Source organism: Oncorhynchus tshawytscha, linkage group LG10, assembly GCF_018296145.1.
Source record: "Oncorhynchus tshawytscha isolate Ot180627B linkage group LG10, Otsh_v2.0, whole genome shotgun sequence".
Lineage (NCBI taxonomy): Eukaryota > Metazoa > Chordata > Actinopteri > Salmoniformes > Salmonidae > Oncorhynchus > Oncorhynchus tshawytscha.
Window position 1 is genome coordinate 2,919,072 of NC_056438.1, and position 22,960 is coordinate 2,942,031.

The following is a 22,960-nucleotide window of genomic DNA, read 5'->3' on the forward strand; positions in this document are numbered from 1 at the left end:
ATACCCATAGCATTGTCTCTAAGGGGAATCTGTTCCCATAACATTGTCTCTAAGGGGAATCTGTTCCCATAACATTGTCTCCAAGGGGAAGCTGGTCCCATAACATTGTCTCTAAGGGGAAGCTGGTCCCATAGCATTGTCTCTAAGGGGAAGCTGGTCCCATAACATTGTCTCTAAGGGGAAGCTGGTCCCATAGCATTGTCTTTTAGGGGAAGCTGGTCCCATAGCATTGTCTCTAAGGGGAAGCTGGTCCCATAGCAGGATCTCTAATTCCTGGTGGGCTGTGTCGTTTGTCTGCAGATTTTTTTTTCTATTTCCTTTCCACAACCAGGTGAAAGGAGTCCCTAACTAATCAATTACCTTAATTGATCAATCAAGTATAAGGGAGTAGCGAAAACCCTCAGAAACTCGGCCCTCCAGCAACTAAGTGTGCCACCCCAAAGGATTTATTCCACTTTAAAGTGTTCAACTTCTTACTTAGACACCCTCGGACCAAAAACGAGCATCTCAACGGCCGTTTTTTATTTTTTTTTTACTTTATTAAAACAGGAAGTCCCATTGAAGTCAGAAGTGCTAGCCTGGTCCCAGATCAGTTTTGGGGGTATATACCTTTCAGATTAATATCTGTACAATTTAATGACAGTATTCTGCTAATAACCTATCTAGGTTGGGAGATGAGTTGTTTACAGGAAGAATAACAACATGTATTTTTTTTGAAACGTGGTGACACATGTAACGGATGTGAAACGGCTAGCTTAGTTAGCGGTGGTGCGCGCTAAATAGCGTTTCAATCGGTGACGTCACTTGCTCTGAGCCCTTGAAGTAGTAGTTTCCATGGCTTTTGTGGAGCGATGGGTAACGATGCTTCGTGGGGTGACTGTTGTTGATGTGTGCAGAGGGTCTCTGGTTCGCGCCCGGGTATGGGCGAGGGGATGGTCTAGAGTTATGCTGTTACATGGTCCTGTGATAGGTGATCGAGCAACTCTGGGGCCTAGTTTTTATAACGTGATCTATCTGGATTTCGCCCGATCAGATAACATAGAAATGGAATGAATAGAACGGAAGTCCCCATTCAGTTCAATGATTTGTCCGTTCTATTCATTTAATCCTATTTGAGAGACGATTATCCAGATACTTTTAGATCAACTGGGCCCTGGTGAACCTTTGGGTTCACATTGATGATGATTTAAAAAATAAAAAGAAGAAGAAATGTAGTCTCAGATTATTCAGGAAAAAAAACGTCCCTTGACGCTTCTCCTACATTGTGGCTACGCACAGATCCCCACTAGATAGCACAGCCACAAAGTCAAAATTTGGCGATAGTAATAATTCTAGAAAACAAAACTTCGTTTTTTAAAATCTTAATTTAAGTTTAGGATTAGACATAAAGTTGTCAGTGTGGTTAAGGTTCGATTTAAAATCCGATTTTAAGAAGATCAATTCTAGAAATAGTCGGTTTGTTAATTACTTTGTGGCTGTGTTAACTAGTTACGACCTTACGCACAGCAAGGTAGAAATACTTCCGGGATTTGAATGTAGTTTTGATATTTTGTTTTACATTTCCGGTTTTCAGAAAAGTTCCAATTGTACTTTTGTCCCAAAGTCTCTAATAGTTTCCTGGCGCAGTTTGACATCGATCTAGAGATTAAATCCAAAGGAAACGGACGAAGAAATACATCTGAAAGAAATAGAAGGTAAAACTTTGCAAACTTTTCTGGTCGTTGTTTACGTTTTGTTCGCCAGGAGACATTCATAACTAACAACGAGTAAGTAGCCTACAAGTTGTACTTTAAACAGGCCTAACTTATACTTCTAATCACGGAAATAGCGGATGTTGTATAGAGAGAAATGGATTGCGAATGATTTCTAATTGATATGACTATCTGTCCGTCGTGTGACTAGTAGTCAGATGAGAGGAAGACAACGAAACCTCTCACTGCCCTGGCCAACTTGTTGTATAATATGAATGGCAAGTAACTATGTGTGTTGTGAATGTTTATTGGGGGCTATTTGCAATGGGCCAAGCTTATTATACTAGAATTATAGACATTTTATCCGGTTGTTATACAAATGATTTACGAGACAACTATTCTGTCATTGAATGACAACAACAGTAACGTTACTAGTTTACGTGTGTTTGTAGTGTTGGTGAATAACCGCAGGTGGCAGTGTATGCTAACCAAACCAGACCGACCCTGTGGTAGTTGGACAGCTGGAGTGGAGAGTAGGAAGGCTCAGTCAGAGAGGGAGGAGGAGGAGAGTAAGGCTCAGAGAGGAGGAGGAGGAGTAAGGCTCAGTCAGAGAGGAGGAGGAGAGAGTAAGGCTCAGTCAGAGAGGAGGAGGAGAGAGTAAAGCTCAGTCAGAGAGGAGGAGGAGGAGGAGAGTAAAGCTCAGTCAGAGAGGAGGAGGAGGAGAGTAAAGCTCAGTCAGAGGAGGAGGAGGAGAGTAAAGCTCAGTCAGAGAGGAGGAGGAGGAGGAGGAGGAGGAGGAGTAAAGCTCAGTCAGAGAGGAGGAGGAGGAGGAGGAGGAGAGTAAAGCTCAGTCAGAGAGGAGGAGGAGGAGAGTAAAGCTCAGTCAGAGGAGGAGGAGGAGAGTAAAGCTCAGTCAGAGAGGAGGAGGAGGAGAGTAAAGCTCAGTCAGGGAGGAGGAGGAGGAGAGTAAAGCTCAGTCAGAGAGGAGGAGGAGGAGGAGGAGAGTAAAGCTCAGTCAGGGAGGAGGAGGAGGAGAGTAAAGCTCAGTCAGAGGAGGAGGAGGAGGAGGAGAGGAAAGCTCAGTCAGAGAGGAGGAGGAGGAGAGTAAAGCTCAGTCAGAGGAGGAGGAGGAGAGTAAAGCTCAGTCAGAGGAGGAGGAGGAGGAGAGTAAAGCTCAGTCAGGAGGAGGAGGAGGAGAGTAAAGCTCAGTCAGAGAGGAGGAGGAGGAGGAGAGTAAAGCTCAGTCAGAGAGGAGGAGGAGGAGAGTAAAGCTCAGTCAGAGAGGAGGAGGAGAGGAGTCAGAGAGGAGGAGGAGGAGCTCAGTCAGAGAGGAGGAGGAGGAGGAGAGAGTAAAGCTCAGTCAGAGAGGAGGAGGAGGAGAGGAGGAGGAGGAGGAGGAGGAGGAGTAAAGCTCAGTCAGAGAGGAGGAGGAGGAGGAGAGTAAAGCTCAGTCAGAGAGGAGGAGGAGGAGGAGGAGGAGGAGGAGGAGAGTAAAGCTCAGTCAGAGAGAGGAGGAGGAGAGGAGAGTAAAGTCAGAGAGGAGGAGGAGGAGGAGAGTAAAGCTCAGTCAGAGAGGAGGAGGAGGAGGTAAAGCTCAGTCAGAGGAGGAGGAGGAGAGTAAAGCTCAGTCAGAGAGGAGGAGGAGGAGGAGAGTAAAGTCAGAGGAGGAGGAGGAGAGTAAAGCTCAGGGAGGAGGAGGAGGAGAGTAAAGCTCAGTCAGAGGAGGAGGAGGAGAGTAAAGCTCAGTCAGGGAGGAGGAGGAGGAGAGTAAAGCTCAGTCAGAGGAGGAGGAGGAGGAGAGTAAAGCTCAGTCAGAGAGAGGAGGAGGAGGAGAGTAAAGCTCAGTCAGAGAGGAGGAGGAGGAGAGTAAAGCTCAGTCAGGAGGAGGAGGAGGAGGAGAGTAAAGCTCAGTCAGAGAGGAGGAGGAGGAGGAGGAGGAGGAGGAGGAGGAGGAGGAGAGTAAAGCTCAGTCAGAGAGGAGGAGGAGGAGGAGAGTAAAGCTCAGTCAGAGGAGGAGGAGGAGGAGTAAAGCTCAGTCAGAGGAGGAGGAGGAGAGTAAAGCTCAGTCAGAGGAGGAGGAGGAGGAGGAGGAGGAGAGTAAAGCTCAGTCAGAGAGGAGGAGGAGGTCAGGAGGAGGAGGAGGAGAGTAAAGCTCAGTCAGAGAGGAGGAGGAGGGAGTAAAGCTCAGTCAGAGAGGAGGAGGAGGAGGAGAGTAAAGCTCAGTCAGGGAGGAGGAGGAGGAGGAGAGTAAAAAGCTCAGTCAGAGAGGAGGAGAGGAGGAGGAGGAGAGTAAAGCTCAGTCAGAGGAGGAGGAGGAGGTAAAGCTCAGTCAGAGGAGGAGGAGGAGGAGGAGAGTAAAGCTCAGTCAGAGAGGAGGAGGAGGGAGAGTAAAGCTCAGTCAGAGGAGGAGGAGGAGAGTAAAGCTCAGTCAGAGAGGAGGAGGAGGAGGGAGGAGGAGGAGGAGAGTAAAGCTCAGTCAGAGGAGGAGGAGGAGGAGAGTAAAGCTCAGTCAGAGGAGGAGGAGGAGAGTAAAGCTCAGTCAGAGGGAGGAGGAGGAGGAGAGTAAAGCTCAGTCAGAGGGAGGAGGAGGAGAGTAAAGCTCAGTCAGAGAGGAGGAGGAGGAGAGTAAAGCTCAGTCAGAGGAGGAGGAGGAGGAGAGTAAAGCTCAGTCAGAGAGGAGGAGGGAGGAGGAGGAGGAGAGTAAAGCTCAGTCAGAGAGGAGGAGGAGGAGAGTAAAGCTCAGTCAGAGAGGAGGAGGAGGAGGAGGAGAGTAAAGCTCAGTCAGAGGAGGAGGAGGAGGAGAGTCAGAGGAGGAGGAGGAGAGTAAAGCTCAGTCAGAGGAGGAGGAGGAGGAGGAGAGTAAAGCTCAGTCAGAGGAGGAGGAGGAGGTCAGAGAGGAGGAGGAGAGGAAGAGTAAAGCTCAGTCAGAGCTCAGGAGGAGGAGGAGGAGGAGAGTAAAGCTCAGTCAGAGAGGAGGAGGAGGAGAGTAAAGCTCAGTCAGAGAGGAGGAGGAGGAGGAGAGTAAAGCTCAGTCAGAGTCAGGAGGAGGAGGAGGAGGAGAGTAAAGCTCAGTCAGGAGGAGGAGAGTAAAGCTCAGTCAGAGAGGAGGAGGAGGAGGAGAGTAAAGCTCAGTCAGAGAGGAGGAGGAGGAGAGTAAAGCTCAGTCAGAGAGGGAGGAGGAGGAGGAGAGTAAAGCTCAGTCAGAGAGGAGGAGAGGAGGAGGAGGAGAGTAAAGCTCAGTCAGAGAGGAGGCGGAGAAGAGTAAAGCTCAGTCAGAGAGGAGGAGGAGAGTAAAGCTCAGTCAGAGAGGAGGAGGAGGAGAGTAAAGCTCAGTCAGAGAGGAGGAGGAGAAGAGTTAAGCTCAGTCTCAGAGGAGGAGGAGGAGAGGAGGGGCACGGCAGTAGGAAGTGTTCAGCTCAAAAATGAAAGGAAGTAGAATCTAATATTTATATTTCCATGGTTTGACTGTCTATAAAAGGTGTATTCTGTAGGAAGGAAGGATGATGGTGGAGGGGGAGAACCAGAGGGGAGACCCTCATACCCAGCGAGGAGAGGGGTCTGGTGGACAGGAGGCCATCCACATGGTAAGAACTACCAGGTATCCAGGACACTACTGAGTGTTGATCATAATATGTTTGGGACAAGAAGAGGACATATAAAAACTGCATTCTGTGATTTGAAAAACAACAAAACCCAGAGTCTCTCTGTGGTCTCTGGATATTCTTCCAGAATCAATTTGGGTAAATAGAAAAATATTTAAAAGTGACCATTGGAGAGGTTTCCAGATCCCTGAGTCTACTTTAACAATATGAACAATGTGTTTATGTTAAATATAGTATGTAATATTTTTATAACACTGTATCATGTCAAGGATATCAGTATTTAGTGCTTATCAGCTTCATACTATCTAGAACAGATGAGTAACATCACTGGTTCATTCAGCCTGTCTACTGTTCTGATCAGTGTATTTATGAGATAAGAGTACCATTGTCCAGTGATTTGTCCAGTGATGTGTCAGGTAAAGGGTGTGGCACAATGATGTCATCAACAGGTGACTCACCTGTGGCACTGAAGTAGCAAACGCACACACACACACCTCCCCGTCTCTCTGTCTGCTAACCTCCCCGTCTCTCTGTCTGCTAACCTCTCTGTCTGCTAACCTCCCCGTCTCTGTCTGCTAACTTCCCCGTCTCTCTGTCTGCTAACCTCCCCGTCTCTGTCTGCTAACTTCCCCGTCTCTGTCTGCTAACCTCCCCGTCTCTGTCTGCTAACCTCCCCGTCTCTGTCTGCTAACTTCCCCGTCTCTCTGTCTGCTAACCTCCCCGTCTCTCTGTCTGCTAACCTCCCGTCTCTCTGTCTGCTAACCTCCCCGTCTCTCTGTCTGCTAAACCTCCCCGTCTCTCTGTCTGCTAAACCTCCCCGTCTCTCTGTCTGCTAAACCTCCCTGTCTCTCTGTCTGCTAAACCTCCCCGTCTCTCTGTCTGCTAAACCTCCCCGTCTCTCTGTCTACTAAACCTCCCCGTCTCTCTGTCTGCTAACCTCCCCGTCTCTCTGTCTGCTAAACCTTTCCGTCTCTCTGTCTGCTAAACCTCCCTGTATCTGTCTGCTAAACCTCCCCGTCTCTCTGTCTACTAAACCTCTCTGTCTGCTAATCTCTCTGTCTGTTAACCTCCCCGTCTCTCTGTCTGCTAACCTCCCCGTTTCTCTGTCTGCTAACCTCCCCGTCTCTCTGTCTGCTAAACCTCCCAGTCTCTCTGTCTGCTAACCTCCCCGTCTCTCTGTCTGCTAACCTCCCCGTCTCTCTGTCTGCTAAACCTCCCCGTCTCTCTGTCTGCTAAACCTCCCCGTCTCTCTGTCTGCTAAACCTCTCTGTCTGCTAAACCTCTCTGTCTGCTAAACCTCCCGTCTCTCTGTCTGCTAAACCTCCCCGTCTCTCTGTCTGCTAAACCTCCCCGTCTCTCTGTCTGCTAACCTCCCGTCTCTCTGTCTGCTAAACCTCCCCGTCTCTCTGTCTGCTAAACCTCCCCGTCTCTCTGTCTGCTAAACCTCTCTGTCTGCTAAACCTCTCTGTCTGCTAAACCTCCCCGTCTCTCTGTCTGCTAAACCTCCCCGTCTCTCTGTCTGCTAAACCTCCCCGTCTCTCTGTCTGCTAAACCTCCCCGTCTCTCTGTCTACTCTCTCTGTTTTGTCTTTCTTTTTTTGCTTACACACACACACACACACACACACACACACACACACACACACACACACACACACACACACACACACAGCAGTGTTTGTCCAAGGTGACGTTACTGTGTGCAGCAGGTAGAGGTGACTCAGTGTGTCCGGACTGTAAGGTGACTCAGCACAGGTGTTCTATTCTTTCATTCTGTCTGTTTTCACTTCCTACCAGAAGGAGTCCGTTGTCGAGGACAACACAGAACCTGATGAGGGTAAGGCAGCAATAAAATCAATGAATCACCCTCTCACCCCTGACCTCTCACCCCAGACCCTATATCAGTGGTCCCAAACTAGTGGCCCGTGGGCCGAATTTGGCACTTTTTAATTTGGACCCCCCAGGTTTTCTAACCAAAAATAATAATAATAATAATCCTTTTTTTAAAAAAATATAAGACTAAAAACCTAATTTTATGTGTCACATGCTTGGTAAACAACAGGTGTGGACTAACAGTGAAATGCTGACTTATGGGTCCGTCCCAACAACCCAGAGGGAAACATAGAGAATAGAAAAGTAAAACGCGTAATAATGAATCCACAAAGAGTAACGATAACTTGGCTATATACTATACTACTACCACTAATACTAATACTAATATACTACTACTAATACTAATATACTATACTACTACTAATACTAATATACTATACTACTACTAATACTAATATACTACTGCTAATACTAATATACTACTACTAATACACTATACTACTGCTAATACTAATATACTTCTACTACTACTAATAATAAACTACTACTACTAATACTAATACTAATATACTATACTACTACTAATACTAATATACTATACTACCACTAATACTATACCACTACTAATACTAATATACTATACTACTACTACTAATACACTATACTACTACTACTGCGAATACACTATACTACTACTAATACACTACTACTACTACTACTAATACTAATATACTATACTACTAATACTAATATACTCTACTACTACTAATACTAATATACTACTACTAATATACTATACTACTACTAATACTAATATATTATACTACTAATACTAATATGCTATACTACTACTACTATACTACTACTACTAATACTAATATACTATACTACTAATACTAATATACTATACTACTACTAATACACTATACTACTACTACTAATATACTATACTACTACTACTAATACTAATATACTACTACTAATATACTATACTATACTACTACTACTAATATACTATACTACTACTACTACTAATACTAATATACTATACTACTGCTACTAATACTAATATAATACTACTACTGATACTAATATACTATACTGCTAATACTAATATACTATACTACTACTACTAATACTAATATACTATACTGCTACTAATATACTATACTAATACTAATATACTACTACTAATATACTATACTACTACTACTAATATACTACTAATACTAATATACTGTGCTACTAATACTACTATACTATACTACTAATACTAATACTAATATACTATACTACTACTACTAATACTAATATACTATACTACTACTACTAATACTAATATACTATACTGCTACTAATATACTATACTACTAATATACTATACTGCTACTAATATACTATACTACTACTAATATACTATACTACTACTACTAATATACTACTACTAATATACTATACTACTACTACTAATATACTATACTACTACTACTAATATACTATACTACTACTACTAATATACTATACTCTATACAACAGCAAATCAGCTCCAAGTGATTTTTTTATTTTGGTCATCTGTTCAAAAGTCTTCCCACGCATTCCAGAGATAACAAACAAATTCAGGTTTTTAAATGATGTTTTCGTCTAATATTATATCTGTTTGGGTCTCTACCATCTAGGTTCACGGAAGCCAACCACAGGACCAGTGGTTGTCACGGGAAACCAGAAAATGCCCACCATCGAGAAACTGGAACAGGTTCGCAAATGGAGCATCACTACTTATAAGGTGAGAGAGGGAGGGGGGAGGAGAGGAATGGGGAGAGGGGAAAGGGAGGAGAGAGGGAGGGGGTGAAAGAGAGAGGAGAGGGTGAAAGAGAGAGGGAGGGGGTGAAAGAGAGAGGGAGGGTGAAAGAGAGAGGAGAGGGGAAAGAGAGAGGGAGGGGGTGAAAGAGAGAGGGGAAAGAGAGAGGGAGGGGGTGAAAGAGAGAGGGGAAAGAGAGAGGGAGGGGGTGAAAGAGAGAGGGGAAAGAGAGAGGGAGGGGGTGAAAGAGAGAGGGGAAAGAGAGAGGGAGGGGGTGAAAGAGAGAGGGGAAAGAGAGAGGGAGGGGGTGAAAGAGAGAGGAGAGAGGAGAGGGGAAAGGAGGAGAGAGGGAGGGGGTGAAAGAGAGAGGAGAGGGGAAAGAGAGAGGGAAAGGGGAAAGGGAGGAGAGAGGGAGGGGGTGAAAGAGAGAGGAGAGGGGAAAGAGAGAGGGAGGGGGTGAAAGAGAGAGGGAGGGGGTGAAAGAGAGAGGGGAGAGAGGGAGGGGGTGAAAGAGAGGGGGAAAGAGAGAGGGAGGGGGTGAAAGAGAGAGGAGAGGGGAAAGAGGGAGGGGGTGAAAGAGAGAGGAGAGGGGAAAGAGGGAGGGGGTGAAAGAGAGAGGAGAGGGGAAAGAGAGGGAGGGGGTGAAAGAGAGAGGAGAGGGGAAAGAGAGGGAGGGGGTGAAAGAGAGGAGAGGGGGTGAAAGAGAGAGGGAGGGGGTGAAAGAGAGAGGAGGGGAAAGAGAGGGAGGGGGGTGAAAGAGAGAGGAGAGGGGGAAGGAAAGGAAAGGGGGGAGGAGAGGAATGGAGAGAGGAGAGGGAGGAGAGGAATGGAGAGAGGGGGAGGAGAGGAATGGGGAGAGAGAGAGGAGAGGGAGGGGGAGGAGGGGAGGAAAGGGAGAGAGGGAGGGGGAAAGAGAGAGGGAGGGGGGTAGGAAAGGGGGAGAGGAATGGGGAAAGGGAGGAGAGAGGGAGAGGAGAGGAGAGAGGAGAGGGAGGGGGGGAAAGAGACGGGGAAGGAAAGAGCAAGGAGAGAGGGAGGGAGGAGAGGAGAGGAATGGAGAGAGGAGAGGGAGGAGAGGAATGGAGAGAGGGGGGAGGAGAGGAATGGGGAGAGAGAGAGGAGAGGGAGGGGGAGGAGGGAGGAAAGGGAGAGAGGGAGGGGGAAAGAGAGAGGGAGGGGGTAGGAAAGGGGGGAGAGGAATGGGGAAAGGGAGGAGAGAGGGAGAGGAGAGGAGAGGAGAGGGAGGGGGGGGGAAAGAGACGGGGAAGGAAAGAGCAAGGAGAGAGGGAGGGAGGAGACGGGAGGGAGGGAGAGAGAGCAAGTTCATCTTTAAGAAACTCCTTTCTGCTTGTCCTGCATGTCACATCTCTCTTTCTCTTCCTCTCCTCCCTCCCTCTCCATTCCTTACTCCCCCTTCTGCCCTTCCCTCCTCTCCCCTCCCCCCCTCCTCCCCAGTGTACTAAGCAGGTTCTGTCAGAGAAGATGGGTCGTGGATCCCGTACGGTCGACCCAGAACTCGAGGCCCGCATCGACATTCTCCGTGATGACCGCCGCCGTTATGATCATGTGACCTGCCTGGCCCAGACACTCGCCACGCAGCTCGCCCAGGTCACACAGACGCAAAGGACTCTGGGCGATGCCTTCACCGAGCTCAGCCTCAAAACGCCGCCACTACACGTGAGAGATTCTAATATATTTTATTTTGAAAGAACATTCCTCTAGTCTGGGTACCAGTCCTCTAGTCTGGGTACCAGTCCTCTAGTCTGGGTACCAGTCCTCTAGTCTGGGTACCAGTCCTCTAGTCTGGGCACCAGTCCTCTAGTCTGGGTACCAGTCCTCTAGTCTGGGTACCAGTCCTCTAGTCTGGGCACCAGTCCTCTAGTCTGGGCACCAGTCCTCTAGTCTGGGCACCAGTCCTCTAGTCTGGGCACCAGTCCTCTAGTCTGGGTACCAGTCCTCTAGTCTAGGTACCAGTCCTCTAGTCTGGGTACCAGTCCTCTAGTCTGGGTACCAGTCCTCTAGTCTGGGTACCAGTCCTCTAGTCTGGGCACCAGTCCTCTAGTCTGGGCACCAGTCCTCTAGTCTAGGTACCAGTCCTCTAGTCTGGGTACCAGTCCTCTAGTCTGGGCACCAGTCCTCTAGTCTGGGCACCAGTCCTCTAGTCTGGGCACCAGTCCTCTAGTCTGGGCACCAGTCCTCTAGTCTGGGCACCAGTCCTCTAGTCTGGGCACCAGTCCTCTAGTCTGGGCACCAGTCCTCTAGTCTGGGCACCAGTCCTCTAGTCTGGGCACCAGTCCTCTAGTCTGGGCACCAGTCCTCTAGTCTGGGCACCAGTCCTCTAGTCTGGGCACCAGTCCTCTAGTCTGGGCGCCAGGGTCAGCAAGGAGTCATCAGGCCAGGTAGTCCTGAGGTATGGTCCTCTAGTCTGGGGACAGCAAGGAGTCATCAGGCCAGGTAGTCCTGAGGTATGGTCCTCTAGTCTGGGGACAGCAAGGAGTCATCAGGCCAGGTAGTCCTGAGGTATGGTCCTCTAGTCTGGGGACAGCAAGGAGTCATCAGGCCAGGTAGTCCTGAGGTATGGTCCTCTAGTCTGGGGACAGCAAGGAGTCATCAGGCCAGGTAGTCCTGAGGTATGGTCCTCTAGTCTGGGGACAGCAAGGAGTCATCAGGCCAGGTAGTCCTGAGGTATGGTCCTCTAGTCTGGGGACAGCAAGGAGTCATCAGGCCAGGTAGTCCTGAGGTATGGTCCTCTAGTCTGGGGACAGCAAGGAGTCATCAGGCCAGGTAGTCCTGAGGTATGGTCCTCTAGTCTGGGGACAGCAAGGAGTCATCAGGCCAGGTAGTCCTGAGGTATGGTCCTCTAGTCTGGGGACAGCAAGGAGTCATCAGGCCAGGTAGTCCTGAGGTATGGTCCTCTAGTCTGGGGACAGCAAGGAGTCATCAGGCCAGGTAGTCCTGAGGTATGGTCCTCTAGTCTGGGGACAGCAAGGAGTCATCAGGCCAGGTAGTCCTGAGGTATGGTCCTCTAGTCTGGGGACAGCAAGGAGTCATCAGGCCAGGTAGTCCTGAGGTATGGTCCTCTAGTCTGGGGACAGCAAGGAGTCATCAGGCCAGGTAGTCCTGAGGTATGGTCAGAGAGAGAGAGAATATATATACTTAAATTGTAATCTGTACATGTTGATGGGGGTGAAGTGACCAGCACCGTCCTCAAGACAATTACTTTTATTTTTGGTTTAATTCTCATTTCTGGATAAGGCTTCAAATACAGACTTGAATGTTTCCAACAGTTTTTTTGTGTGCAAAGTGTCCTCTCAAATCCTCTTGTTCTGGTTTGTATTTCTCAGGTAGAGTTTGGTCTGAACGGGGACACCCAGCGGTTCCTGTCGAAGAGCGGAGAGGTCATGGTCTCGGCCGTGAACTCTTTCACCTCCAATATGAACACACTGGTTAACAAAACTATAGAGGACACCATGGTTAACGTGAAACACTACGAGACAGCCAGGTAACACACACACACACACAGAGAGAGACCAGGCAACACAACAACCTTTGTGTTATCTCGCTAGGCCAGTGACCATTTTGGCTCGAGGGCCACATCGGGATGTAAAAATTGAACACGACCAATGTCTTACAGGATCGAGTACGATGCGTACCGTTGTGACCTGGAGGACTTGAACCTGGGACCTCGAGACACCGCCACCCTCCCCAAACTAGAGCAGGCCCAGAGAACCTTCCAGAACCAGAGAGAGAAGTATGAGAAGAGCCGAAACGACCTGTCAGTCAAACTCAAACTACTGGAAGAGAATAAGGTAAGGAGACGATATAAGAAGACGAGGTCAAATAGGGGGTGCATTTATGGCCAGGGATCACTTCCTACTGAGTCACCCTCAGAGAGTGGGGTCATGACCAGGGATCACTTCCTACTGAGTCACCCTCAGAGAGTGGGGTCATGACCAGGGATCACTACCTACTGAGTCACCCTCAGAGAGTGGGGTCATGACCAGGGATCACTTCCTACTGAGTCACCCTCAGAGAGTGGGGTCATGACCAGGGATCACTACCTACTGAGTCACCCTCAGAGAGTGGGGTCATGGCCAGGGATCAGACATTATTGACGGCCACCCTGGAGGGGGGTTTGGATGGAACACACTCATTCACTCCTCTCCCTCCCTCGTTTTCCCACTAATTCCTCCCCCTCCTCCCCCAGGTAAAGGTTCTCCAGCATCAGTTGGTATTGTTCCATGGTGCTGTAGCCTCCAACAGCACCTCCAACCACCAGCACCTGGAGCTCAGCCTGCAGCAGGCAAGCACCAAGCTACCCATGCCCGGCACGGAGCCTCCTTCCTGGCTAGAGGAGAGCTCATCACCCCAATAACCATCCACCATGTCTGGGGGCCCATGAAACCTTCCAGTATCTTAATGCAAGTTGGGGCCTCTCAACTGCCACATCTGTGGGCCAAAACAGAGGGTATTGTCGACATTCCTGTTCTCTTATCCTATAGGGCCTATAGGTTCTCCTCTTACCTCATAGGTTCTCCTCTTACCTCATAGGTTCTCCTCTTACCTCATAGGTTCTCCTCTTACCTCATAGGTTCTCCTCTTACCTCATAGGTTCTCCTCTTACCTCATAGGTTCTTCTCTTACCTCATAGGTTCTTCTCTTACCTCATAGGTTCTTCTCTTACCTCATAGGTTCTTCTCTTACCTCATAGGTTCTTCTCTTACCTCATAGGTTCTCCTCTTACCCTATAGGTCCTATAGGTTATTCTCTTACCCTATAGGTTCTCCTCTTACCCTATAGGTCCTATAGGTTATTCTCTTACCCTATAGGTTCTCCTCTTACCCTATAGGTTATTCTCTTACCCTATAGATCCTATAGGTTATTCTCTTACCCTATAGATCCTATAGGTTATTCTCTTACCCTATAGATCCTATAGGTTATTCTCTTACCCTATAGATCCTATAGGTTATTCTCTTACCCTATAGGTCCTATAGGTTATTCTCTTACCCTATAGGTTATTCTCTTACCCTATAGATCCTATAGGTTATTCTCTTACCCTATAGATCCTATAGGTTATTCTCTTACCCTATAGGTTCTCCTCTTACCCTATAGGTCCTATAGGTTATTCTCTTACCCTATAGGTTCTCCTCTTACCCTATAGATCCTATAGGTTATTCTCTTACCCTATAGGTTCTCCTCTTACCCTATAGGTTATTCTCTTACCCTATAGATCCTATAGGTTATTCTCTTACCCTATAGATCCTATAGGTTATTCTCTTACCCTATAGATCCTATAGGTTATTCTCTTACCCTATAGATCCTATAGGTTATTCTCTTACCCTATAGGTCCTATAGGTTCTCCTCTTATCCTATAGATCCTATAGGTTATTCTCTTACCCTATAGATCCTATAGGTTATTCTCTTACCCTATAGATCCTATAGGTTATTCTCTTATCCTATAGGTTCTCCTCTTACCCTATAGATCCTATAGGTTATTCTCTTACCCTATAGGTGACCTGACTATAGACTGTTGTTCACTCTGTTTCTCCTATTCACTGACTGTATAAGAGTTCTGTTTGGCAGTAGCATTGTTACTATCATAGCATTTGCGTTATTATTATGTATACAGTATGTACAGTTCTCCTGTATTGACTAATGCTGTGTCCAAAATGTCACCCGGTTCCCTACGTCGTTCACTACCTTTGGAGCTCTATAAAGGGAAGTGCGTAGCATGTGGGGACGCAGCCTACAACTAAAGGACCAAACTAACATGCGGTGCTGAGATATGGAACCAAAGCCAGAGACTGTAGAATGTTCGAGACCGTTAGAACCTTTTACACTCTAGAACCTTCTTGGGCTTTATAAGGATCTTTAGATTCCTACCAGAATCAACTATACTGAGCAAAAATATAAAAAATACCCACAAAACAAATTTAAAAGATTTTACCGCGTTGCAATTCATATAAAGGAAACCAGTCGATCAATTTATTAGGTCCCTAATCTATGGATTTCACATGACTACAGGGGTGCAGCCGTGGAGGGCATAGGCCCACAGAAATACTCCTCAGCACCCCCTCCCCGATCCTACAGGTGATGTAGCCAGATGTGAGGTCCTGGGTTGTCGTGGTTACATGTGGTCTGCAGTTGTGAGGCCGGTTGGACGTACTGCCAAATTCTCTAAAATAACATTGGAGGTAGAGAAATGAACATTCAATTATCTGGCAACAACTATGGTGGACATTCCTGCTATCAACATGCCAATTGCACTCTCCCTCAACTTGAGACATCTGTAGCATTTTAGAGTGGCCTTTTATTGTCCCTGGCACAAGGTGCACCTATGTACGGATCATGCTGTTTTTAATCAGATTCTTGATTATGCCACACCTGTCAGGTGGATGGATTATCTTGACAAAGGAGAAATACTCACTAACAGGGATGTCAACACATTTGTGCACAAAATTTGGGAGAAATAAGCTTTTTTGTGCGTACGGAACATTTCGGGGATCTTTTATTTCGGCTCATGAAACACTTTTTTTCCAGGTTGCGTTTTGTATTTTAGTTCGGTGTAATTCCAAACACATCTTTTGCACTTGTCTACCTACCAAAAATAACAATTGTGTGTTTTTGAATATAAACGTAATTTAATGCCAAATATCGAGATCAACATTATTCTTTGTGTATAATGTACGTGTTTTTGATTCTTTTAAAATAGGAAATTCAAAAAGCACTCGCACATCTGAGTTATCTTCGTTGCAGGTGCATGATAACGGTTGAATAAAACGAGACAAAAAGGAGAAACCTACATACTGCTCTTTAAGCGTTGCAAATCGACCTCCCGTCCAATCAGAGGCTGATACATAAAGCTTATTACAGAGCAGTGAGCGGGTTTCACCATTTTTTTTTTTTTCTCAAATCTTAAAATAGGGAAATGACTTGCACATCGGAGTGGGCTTGTTGCAGGTGCGTGGGAATCATTTGTGGCGATCTTAAAGAAAATGACTTGCACAACACTGCTCTTGCCAGTGTTACTTAGATGTGTTAAGCTTTTATGTATTGACCTGTTGGCTTTCCTCAGAGCTTTTGTTGTGTTTTTGAATCTTGCCCATTAAAATGTTTGTGTACAATTTGTTTTATCATGTCTTTGTCATGTCAGAAAATAGAGTGTTTGAATGTTAATGTTAATGTTTATTTACTTATTCACTTTTTATAGTCCCAGTCAGTGTTTTTCCAGTCATGTGATCAGCTCATTAACATAACGTAATATAATATATATATATATACTTAAATTGTAATCTGTACATGTTGATGGGGGTGAAGTTATATATATATATATATATATATATATATATATATATATATATATATATATATATATATATATATATATATATATATATATATATTAGTATTTACGGTATGTTAATGAGCTGATCACATGACTGTTATGTTAATGAGCTATATTTATTTATTTTTAGGACCGCGTTTATGACATCACTCACTATGACATCATTTTTCCTTCTCAGGGTTCCATAAGCAGTGTTCTAGAATGTCTCATTGTACTGTGTGTTTACTTAGCATCCGTCAGATGCCTAAACAAAGTGACTAGGGGCTATTCTCTCCACAGAGCTAATGGTCTGTTTTCAGCCTCGCTAGTTCCCAACGCTAAGGCTTCAATCCCGTTTCTCCACCCTTCTCCCAAAGTGCACACTTTGGGTGAAAGGTGGAGAATGTTGTTTCTATGTCATTTCAATGAAACGTGGGAATAGACGTTGAATTGATGTCTGCCCAGTGGGTAAGGTCTGGTTTCATTCAGGCACAGTCTCGGACTGTCCAGCTATTTCCCATTGAATAAAAACTGCTGGGAGATATAGTAATTGGAGAGTTGATTAGCCAATTGAGAACAAAATGCCTTCACTGCTAAACCTGTTTTGACGATCTGGTGTGTGTCCGTATCTAGGGTCATTTTGACAAAAATCTCTCCGGAGAGCAGGAGGAGCTCTGTCCACTGGGCAGCGAGGACTGACTCACTGTCGTACTAATCTAGGATACTGACAGCTCTATTCTCTACACTGACTTTACCCAGCTAAGTGTTTTCAAGATTACTTAAAGGGATGATCTGTGGTGCAGCAGTTTAACTAAGTTCACGAGGCATTCATAAGTTATTATTTAAAACAATCAATGGCTATTTGATTCAAATGCTTGTACCAATTGCAGATTGACCCTTTTAATTGTGACTGATACAGTGGCACACACTGCAGCTAATTACTGGGAGAGAATTCAAAGACAAGTGCCAAGGGAGGGACAGGCTGAGCTGTTATCTACCCTTAACACACTCCCTTCACACACAGCCTGCCCACAGCATGACGACATGGCACACAGAGGCTGCATCATATTGTAGGCAACCCTTTTCATTCATCTGATATTGCTTTTTCCTCTGTACTGTATTCTACAGTCAATATAGGGCTATCAAAAATAATCTATTCCACTCTCTCTCTCTCTCATCACACCTGAGCGAGCAGCGTTGGGGGTGTCCACGCATGCGCACCACTCTCCCTACGCACTCGCGCTCAACCGGTGTCGGGAGAAGCTCGTGTCAGTTCTACGGGTAGGTCCGTGGGAGAGGTCTGCTCTGTGTACACTGGCAAAGGATCCGTTTCCTCTCCTGCTATACCGAACTCCATTCTCCGGTTTGACTAGGAATATATCTGCGTGTGCATGCTCCGTTTTTAACGGTAAGTTTTTAGGGACAATAAACGGTATTTGCATTTTTTTTTGTCGCCAACGGGTTTGGAATTGGAACTATACTCATCTCACACTCGGTCATGTGGTTAGCTGTGCCTACCATGTCATAAAACGATGACACTTCAGGGGATTGTAGTGTATACCTAGTGTGAGTAATCAAACTGTCATCCTCAGCTGTCCTTTTTTGGCGTTAGTTTGGTTCAATAATAGTGACCATGTGCAGCCGGATTTCTATCCTCCTGCTCTAGTTGCGGTGATCTGCGTTTGCTTAATTAGCTTCATTTTTAAATGATATTTTTCTTGTAAAATAATTGTCACCGCAGGTCTCAATATGGTGTAATTGCAGACCGCAATTCGGGGCGTTTCTTGATATCAGGGAACAACCATTGATACCTACCATCGGTCAGTTCCGGTGTTATGAGATTGATTGTTTCTCGACACAGATTATTTGTTTACATAGCAGGTTAGGTGATTTAGCATGGCAGGTCAGGACAATGAGGTTACGGTTAGGAAAAGGGTTAGGCTTACCTACAATCATACACGAAAGAAACGCCCACAGACCAATGGCGAGCGTCAATGGGTGTAACATCCTATCAATAAACACCGATATCAGAAAACATCCCTAATTGCGGTCTGCAATTTACACCCTTCTCGTGATCTGACCAATGAAGTATATAAACCCTGTATTGCTGATGCTATGTTTTAGCCAATGAGAGGCTTTGAAGCCAGCACGTGACCATCCAGTCGGAGGAATAGGAATGAATGGGATTCTACAGTATTTAATTTAAATATTTCAAGGACAAAATTAAATGTATTTACGTATTTTGTTGTTGTTGTTGTTGTGGGGACAGTAACATTAGAACTTCCAAACAAATTCTACTTTAATAAAGGAAGTTTTGTAAAGTTTATTTTTAAATGTTTTTACTCACCTCATAATATGTTTTAATGTACACATTAAGGTGTCTATAATAGAATAAAAATAATGTAGTAATGCAGTAATAACTGCATTTCTATAACTTCCTCAATATGTTTACAATGGAGGAGGAGAACCAAGATGGTGGCGCGGTGGCTTCAAATCAGCACTCCCTGTCAGTCATCTAGTGTGTATAAATCATTGAATCTGACTGTAATATTGTTGTCAGTGGCCAGCCTCTGTATGGAGTCAACAAGGGCCAACATTATTGGCGGGCCTTAGGGGGCCTGGCGCGCCCGTCCAAATAAAATATTGATCATTTATTAGACTGCCCCGACAGAAAACACATCAATCTCTGATAAGAGTGAAACAGCATCTCTCTGTCTCTGTATGTGTAGCCATGTATCTGATGCTGTCTGGACAGTGAAACAGCATCTCTCTGTCTCTGTATGTGTAGCCATGTATCTGATGCTGTCTGGACAGTGAAACAGCACCTCTCAGTATCTCTCTGTCTCAGTATGTGTAGACCATGTATCTGATGCTGTCTGGACAGTGAAACAGCACCTCTCTGTCTCAGTATGTGTAGACCATGTATCTGATGCTGTCTGGACAGTGAAACAGCACCTCTCTGTCTCAGTGTGTGTAGACCATGTATCTGATGCTGTCTGGACAGTGAAACAGCACCTCACAGCATCTCTCTGTCTCATTATGTGTAGACCATGTATCTGATGCTGTCTGGACAGTGAAACAGCACCTCTCTGTCTCAGTATGTGTAGACCATGTATCTGATGCTGTCTGGACAGTGAAACAGCACCTCACAGCATCTCTCTGTCTCAGTATGTGTAGACCATGTATCTGATGCTGTCTGGACAGTGAAACAGCACCTCTCTGTCTCAGTGTGTGTAGACCATGTATCTGATGCTGTCTGGACAGTGAAACAGCACCTCTCTGTCTCAGTGTGTGTAGACCATGTATCTGATGCCGTCTGGACAGTGAAACAGCACCTCTCTGTCTCAGTATGTGTAGACCATGTATCTGATGCTGTCTGGACAGTGAAACAGCACCTCTCTGTCTCAGTATGTGTAGACCATGTATCTGATGCTGTCTGGACAGTGAAACAGCACCTCTCTGTCTCAGTGTGTGTAGACCATGTATCTGATGCTGTCTGGACAGTGAAACAGCACCTCACAGCATCTCTCTGTCTCATTATGTGTAGACCATGTATCTGATGCTGTCTGGACAGTGAAACAGCACCTCTCTGTCTCAGTATGTGTAGACCATGTATCTGATGCTGTCTGGACAGTGAAACAGCACCTCACAGCATCTCTCTGTCTCAGTATGTGTAGACCATGTATCTGATGCTGTCTGGACAGTGAAACAGCACCTCTCTGTCTCAGTGTGTGTAGACCATGTATCTGATGCTGTCTGGACAGTGAAACAGCACCTCTCTGTCTCAGTGTGTGTAGACCATGTATCTGATGCCGTCTGGACAGTGAAACAGCACCTCTCTGTCTCAGTATGTGTAGACCATGTATCTGATGCTGTCTGGACAGTGAAACAGCACCTCTCTGTCTCAGTATGTGTAGACCATGTATCTGATGCTGTCTGGACAGTGAAACAGCACCTCTCTGTCTCAGTGTGTGTAGACCATGTATCTGATGCTGTCTGGACAGTGAAACAGCACCTCACAGCATCTCTCTGTCTCATTATGTGTAGACCATGTATCTGATGCTGTCTGGACAGTGAAACAGCACCTCTCTGTCTCAGTATGTGTAGACCATGTATCTGATGCTGTCTGGACAGTGAAACAGCACCTCACAGCATCTCTCTGTCTCAGTATGTGTAGACCATGTATCTGATGCTGTCTGGACAGTGAAGCAGCACCTCTCTGTCTCAGTGTGTGTAGACCATGTATCTGATGCTGTCTGGACAGTGAAACAGCACCTCTCTGTCTCAGTGTGTGTAGACCATGTATCTGATGCTGTCTGGACAGTGAAACAGCACCTCTCTGTCTCAGTATGTGTAGACCATGTATCTGATGCTGTCTGGACAGTGAAACAGCACCTCTCTGTCTCAGTGTGTGTAGACCATGTATCTGATGCTGTCTGGACAGTGAAACAGCACCTCTCTGTCTCAGTATGTGTAGACCATGTATCTGATGCTGTCTGGACAGTGAAACAGCATCTCCATGTGTTTCTCTGGGTATGCTATGCAGCCCTATGGGTCCAGGTTAAGGCCCATGTGTTTCTCTGGGTATGCTATGCAGCCCTATGGGTCCAGATTAAGGCCAATGCGTTTCTCTGGGTATGCTATGCAGCCCTATGGGTCCAGATTAAGGCCAATGCGCTTCTCTGGGTATGCTATGCAGCCCTATGGGTCCAGATTAAGGCCAATGCGCTTCTCTGGGTATGCTATGCAGCCCTATGGGTCCAGATTAAGGCCAATGCGCTTCTCTGGGTATGCTATGCAGCCCTATGGGTCCAGATTAAGGCCAATGCGTTTCTCTGGGTATGCTATGCAGCCCTATGGGTCCAGATTAAGGCCAATGCGCTTCTCTGGGTATGCTATGCAGCCCTATGGGTCCAGATTAAGGCCAATGCGCGTCTCTGGGTATGCTATGCAGCCCTATGGGTCCAGATTAAGGCCAATGCGCTTCTCTGGGTATGCTATGCAGCCCTATGGGTCTAGATTAAGACCAATGCGTTTCTCTGGGTATGCTATGCAGCCCTATGGGTCCAGATTAAGGCCAATGCGTTTCTCTGGGTATGCTATGCAGCCCTATGGGTCCAGATTAAGGCCAATGCGTTTCTCTGGGTATGCTATGCAGCCCTATGGGTCCAGATTAAGACCAATGCGTTTCTCTGGGTATGCTATGCAGCCCTATGGGTCCAGATTAAGGCCAATGCGTTTCTCTGGGTATGCTATGCAGCCCTATGGGTCCAGATTAAGGCCAATGCGTTTCTCTGGGTATGCTATGCAGGCCTATGCTTGTCGCCTGCTTGTTGCTCTTCATTAGCGATTAGCTCAAGACCGATGGAAAGGGAGGCGGACAGGTGGAACAAAGAGAGAACCAACCCACATTTTCATCAGGATATTTTCTGTTTTTGTTTTTGCCAGATTTAGGTACTTTACTGAGTAGACGATGGAAGTTAGAGACCTACTGCTACATTGACCTATAGACTATCTCTGAGTTATAGACCTACTGCTACATTGACCTATAGACTATCTCTGAGTTATAGACCTATAGGCCTGTGCAGTAGTAGGTCTCTCTCTGAGTTATAACCTATAGGCCTGTGCAGTAGTAGGTCTCTCTCTGAGTTATAACCTATAGGCCTGTGCAGTAGTAGGTCTCTCTCTGAGTTATAACCTATAGGCCTGTGCAGTAGTAGGTCTATCTCTGAGTCCTATGGAAGTTATATCCTATAGGCCTGTGCAGTAGTAGGTCTCTCTCTGAGTTATAACCTATAGGCCTGTGCAGTAGTAGGTCTCTCTCTGAGTTATAACCTATAGGCCTGTGCAGTAGTAGGTCTCTCTCTGAGTTATAACCTATAGGCCTGTGCAGTAGTAGGTCTATCTCTGAGTCCTATGGAAGTTATATCCTATAGGCAGTAGGTAGTACTGTAGTAGGTCTCTCTCTGAGTTATATATGCTCATTGCCCCCAATGGATCATGGTGTCAATGTGTCCAAACAGCATAGGTTGGTGATCTCACAAAATAGTTGAATATAAACTTTTAGATTTAATAATTTTAATTCAGATTTTTATGATTAATCACGTGACAATGATTTTAAGGACTTAAACATTATTGAAACTAAACTGTTCCAAGAAAATGTGCAGAAGAAGGTCACGACTGGCCTGCAGATCAGTAGAAATGGTTCGACCTCACGCTGGTCCAGGTTACCCACCCACTGGCCTGCAGATCAGTAGAAATGGTTCGACCTCACGCTGGTCCAGGTTACCCACCCACTGGCCTGCAGATAAGTAGAAATGGTTCGACCTCACGCTGGTCCAGGTTACCCACCCACTGGCCTGCAGATCAGTAGAAATGGTTCGACCTCACGCTGGTCCAGGTTACCCACCCACTGGCCTGCAGATCAGTACAAATGGTTCGACCTCACGCTGGTCCAGGTTACCCACCCACTGGCCTGCAGATCAGTAGAAATGGTTTAACCTCACGCTGGTCCAGGTTACCTACTGGTCCAGGTTACCCACCCGCTGGTCCAGGTTACCTACTGGTCCAGGTTACCCACCCACTGGCCTGCAGATCAGTAGAAATGGTTCGACCTCACGCTGGTCCAGGTTACCTACTGGTCCAGGTTACCCACCCACTGGTCCAGGTTACCCACCCACTGGTCCAGGTTACCCACTGGTCCAGGTTACCCA

General features: G+C 46.2%; 2 protein-coding genes and 1 pseudogene across 18 annotated transcripts in view; all 3 read left to right on the top strand.

The window, feature by feature from the left end:
- Positions 1-16,047, top strand: part of LOC121847374 — a 74,572-nt pseudogene extending 58,525 nt beyond the window's left edge.
- LOC112237314 (arfaptin-1) lies at positions 1,533-16,047 on the top strand. 16 transcript variants are annotated; one of them, XR_006084246.1, is made up of 10 exons: positions 1,533-1,694; positions 5,170-5,275; positions 7,090-7,129; positions 8,802-8,908; positions 10,379-10,600; positions 12,268-12,425; positions 12,558-12,732; positions 13,131-13,888; positions 13,938-14,015; positions 14,085-16,047. XR_006084246.1 is itself a non-coding variant. In XM_042327997.1 (8 exons), exons 2-8 carry the CDS (start codon positions 5,192-5,194, stop codon positions 13,296-13,298), a joined length of 954 nt encoding a protein of 317 aa, XP_042183931.1. In that variant the 5' UTR covers positions 1,533-1,694; positions 5,170-5,191; the 3' UTR covers positions 13,299-16,047. The 16 variants fall into 16 exon arrangements, 3 of the variants coding, with proteins under 3 accessions (XP_042183931.1, XP_042183933.1, XP_042183932.1); XR_006084236.1 differs by having other exon boundaries at positions 13,131-14,249; positions 14,366-16,047; XR_006084241.1 differs by having other exon boundaries at positions 13,131-14,093; positions 14,134-16,047.
- A 735-nt stretch (positions 16,048-16,782) lies between these two features.
- Positions 16,783-22,960, top strand: part of LOC121847375 (FH2 domain-containing protein 1-like) — a gene marked incomplete at its 3' end in the record, with an annotated part of 22,687 nt that continues 16,509 nt past the window's right edge. Inside the window, 2 exon segments of one of the 2 annotated variants that reach the window (XM_042328000.1) lie at positions 16,783-17,317; positions 17,443-17,655. 2 annotated transcript variants of the gene reach the window in all.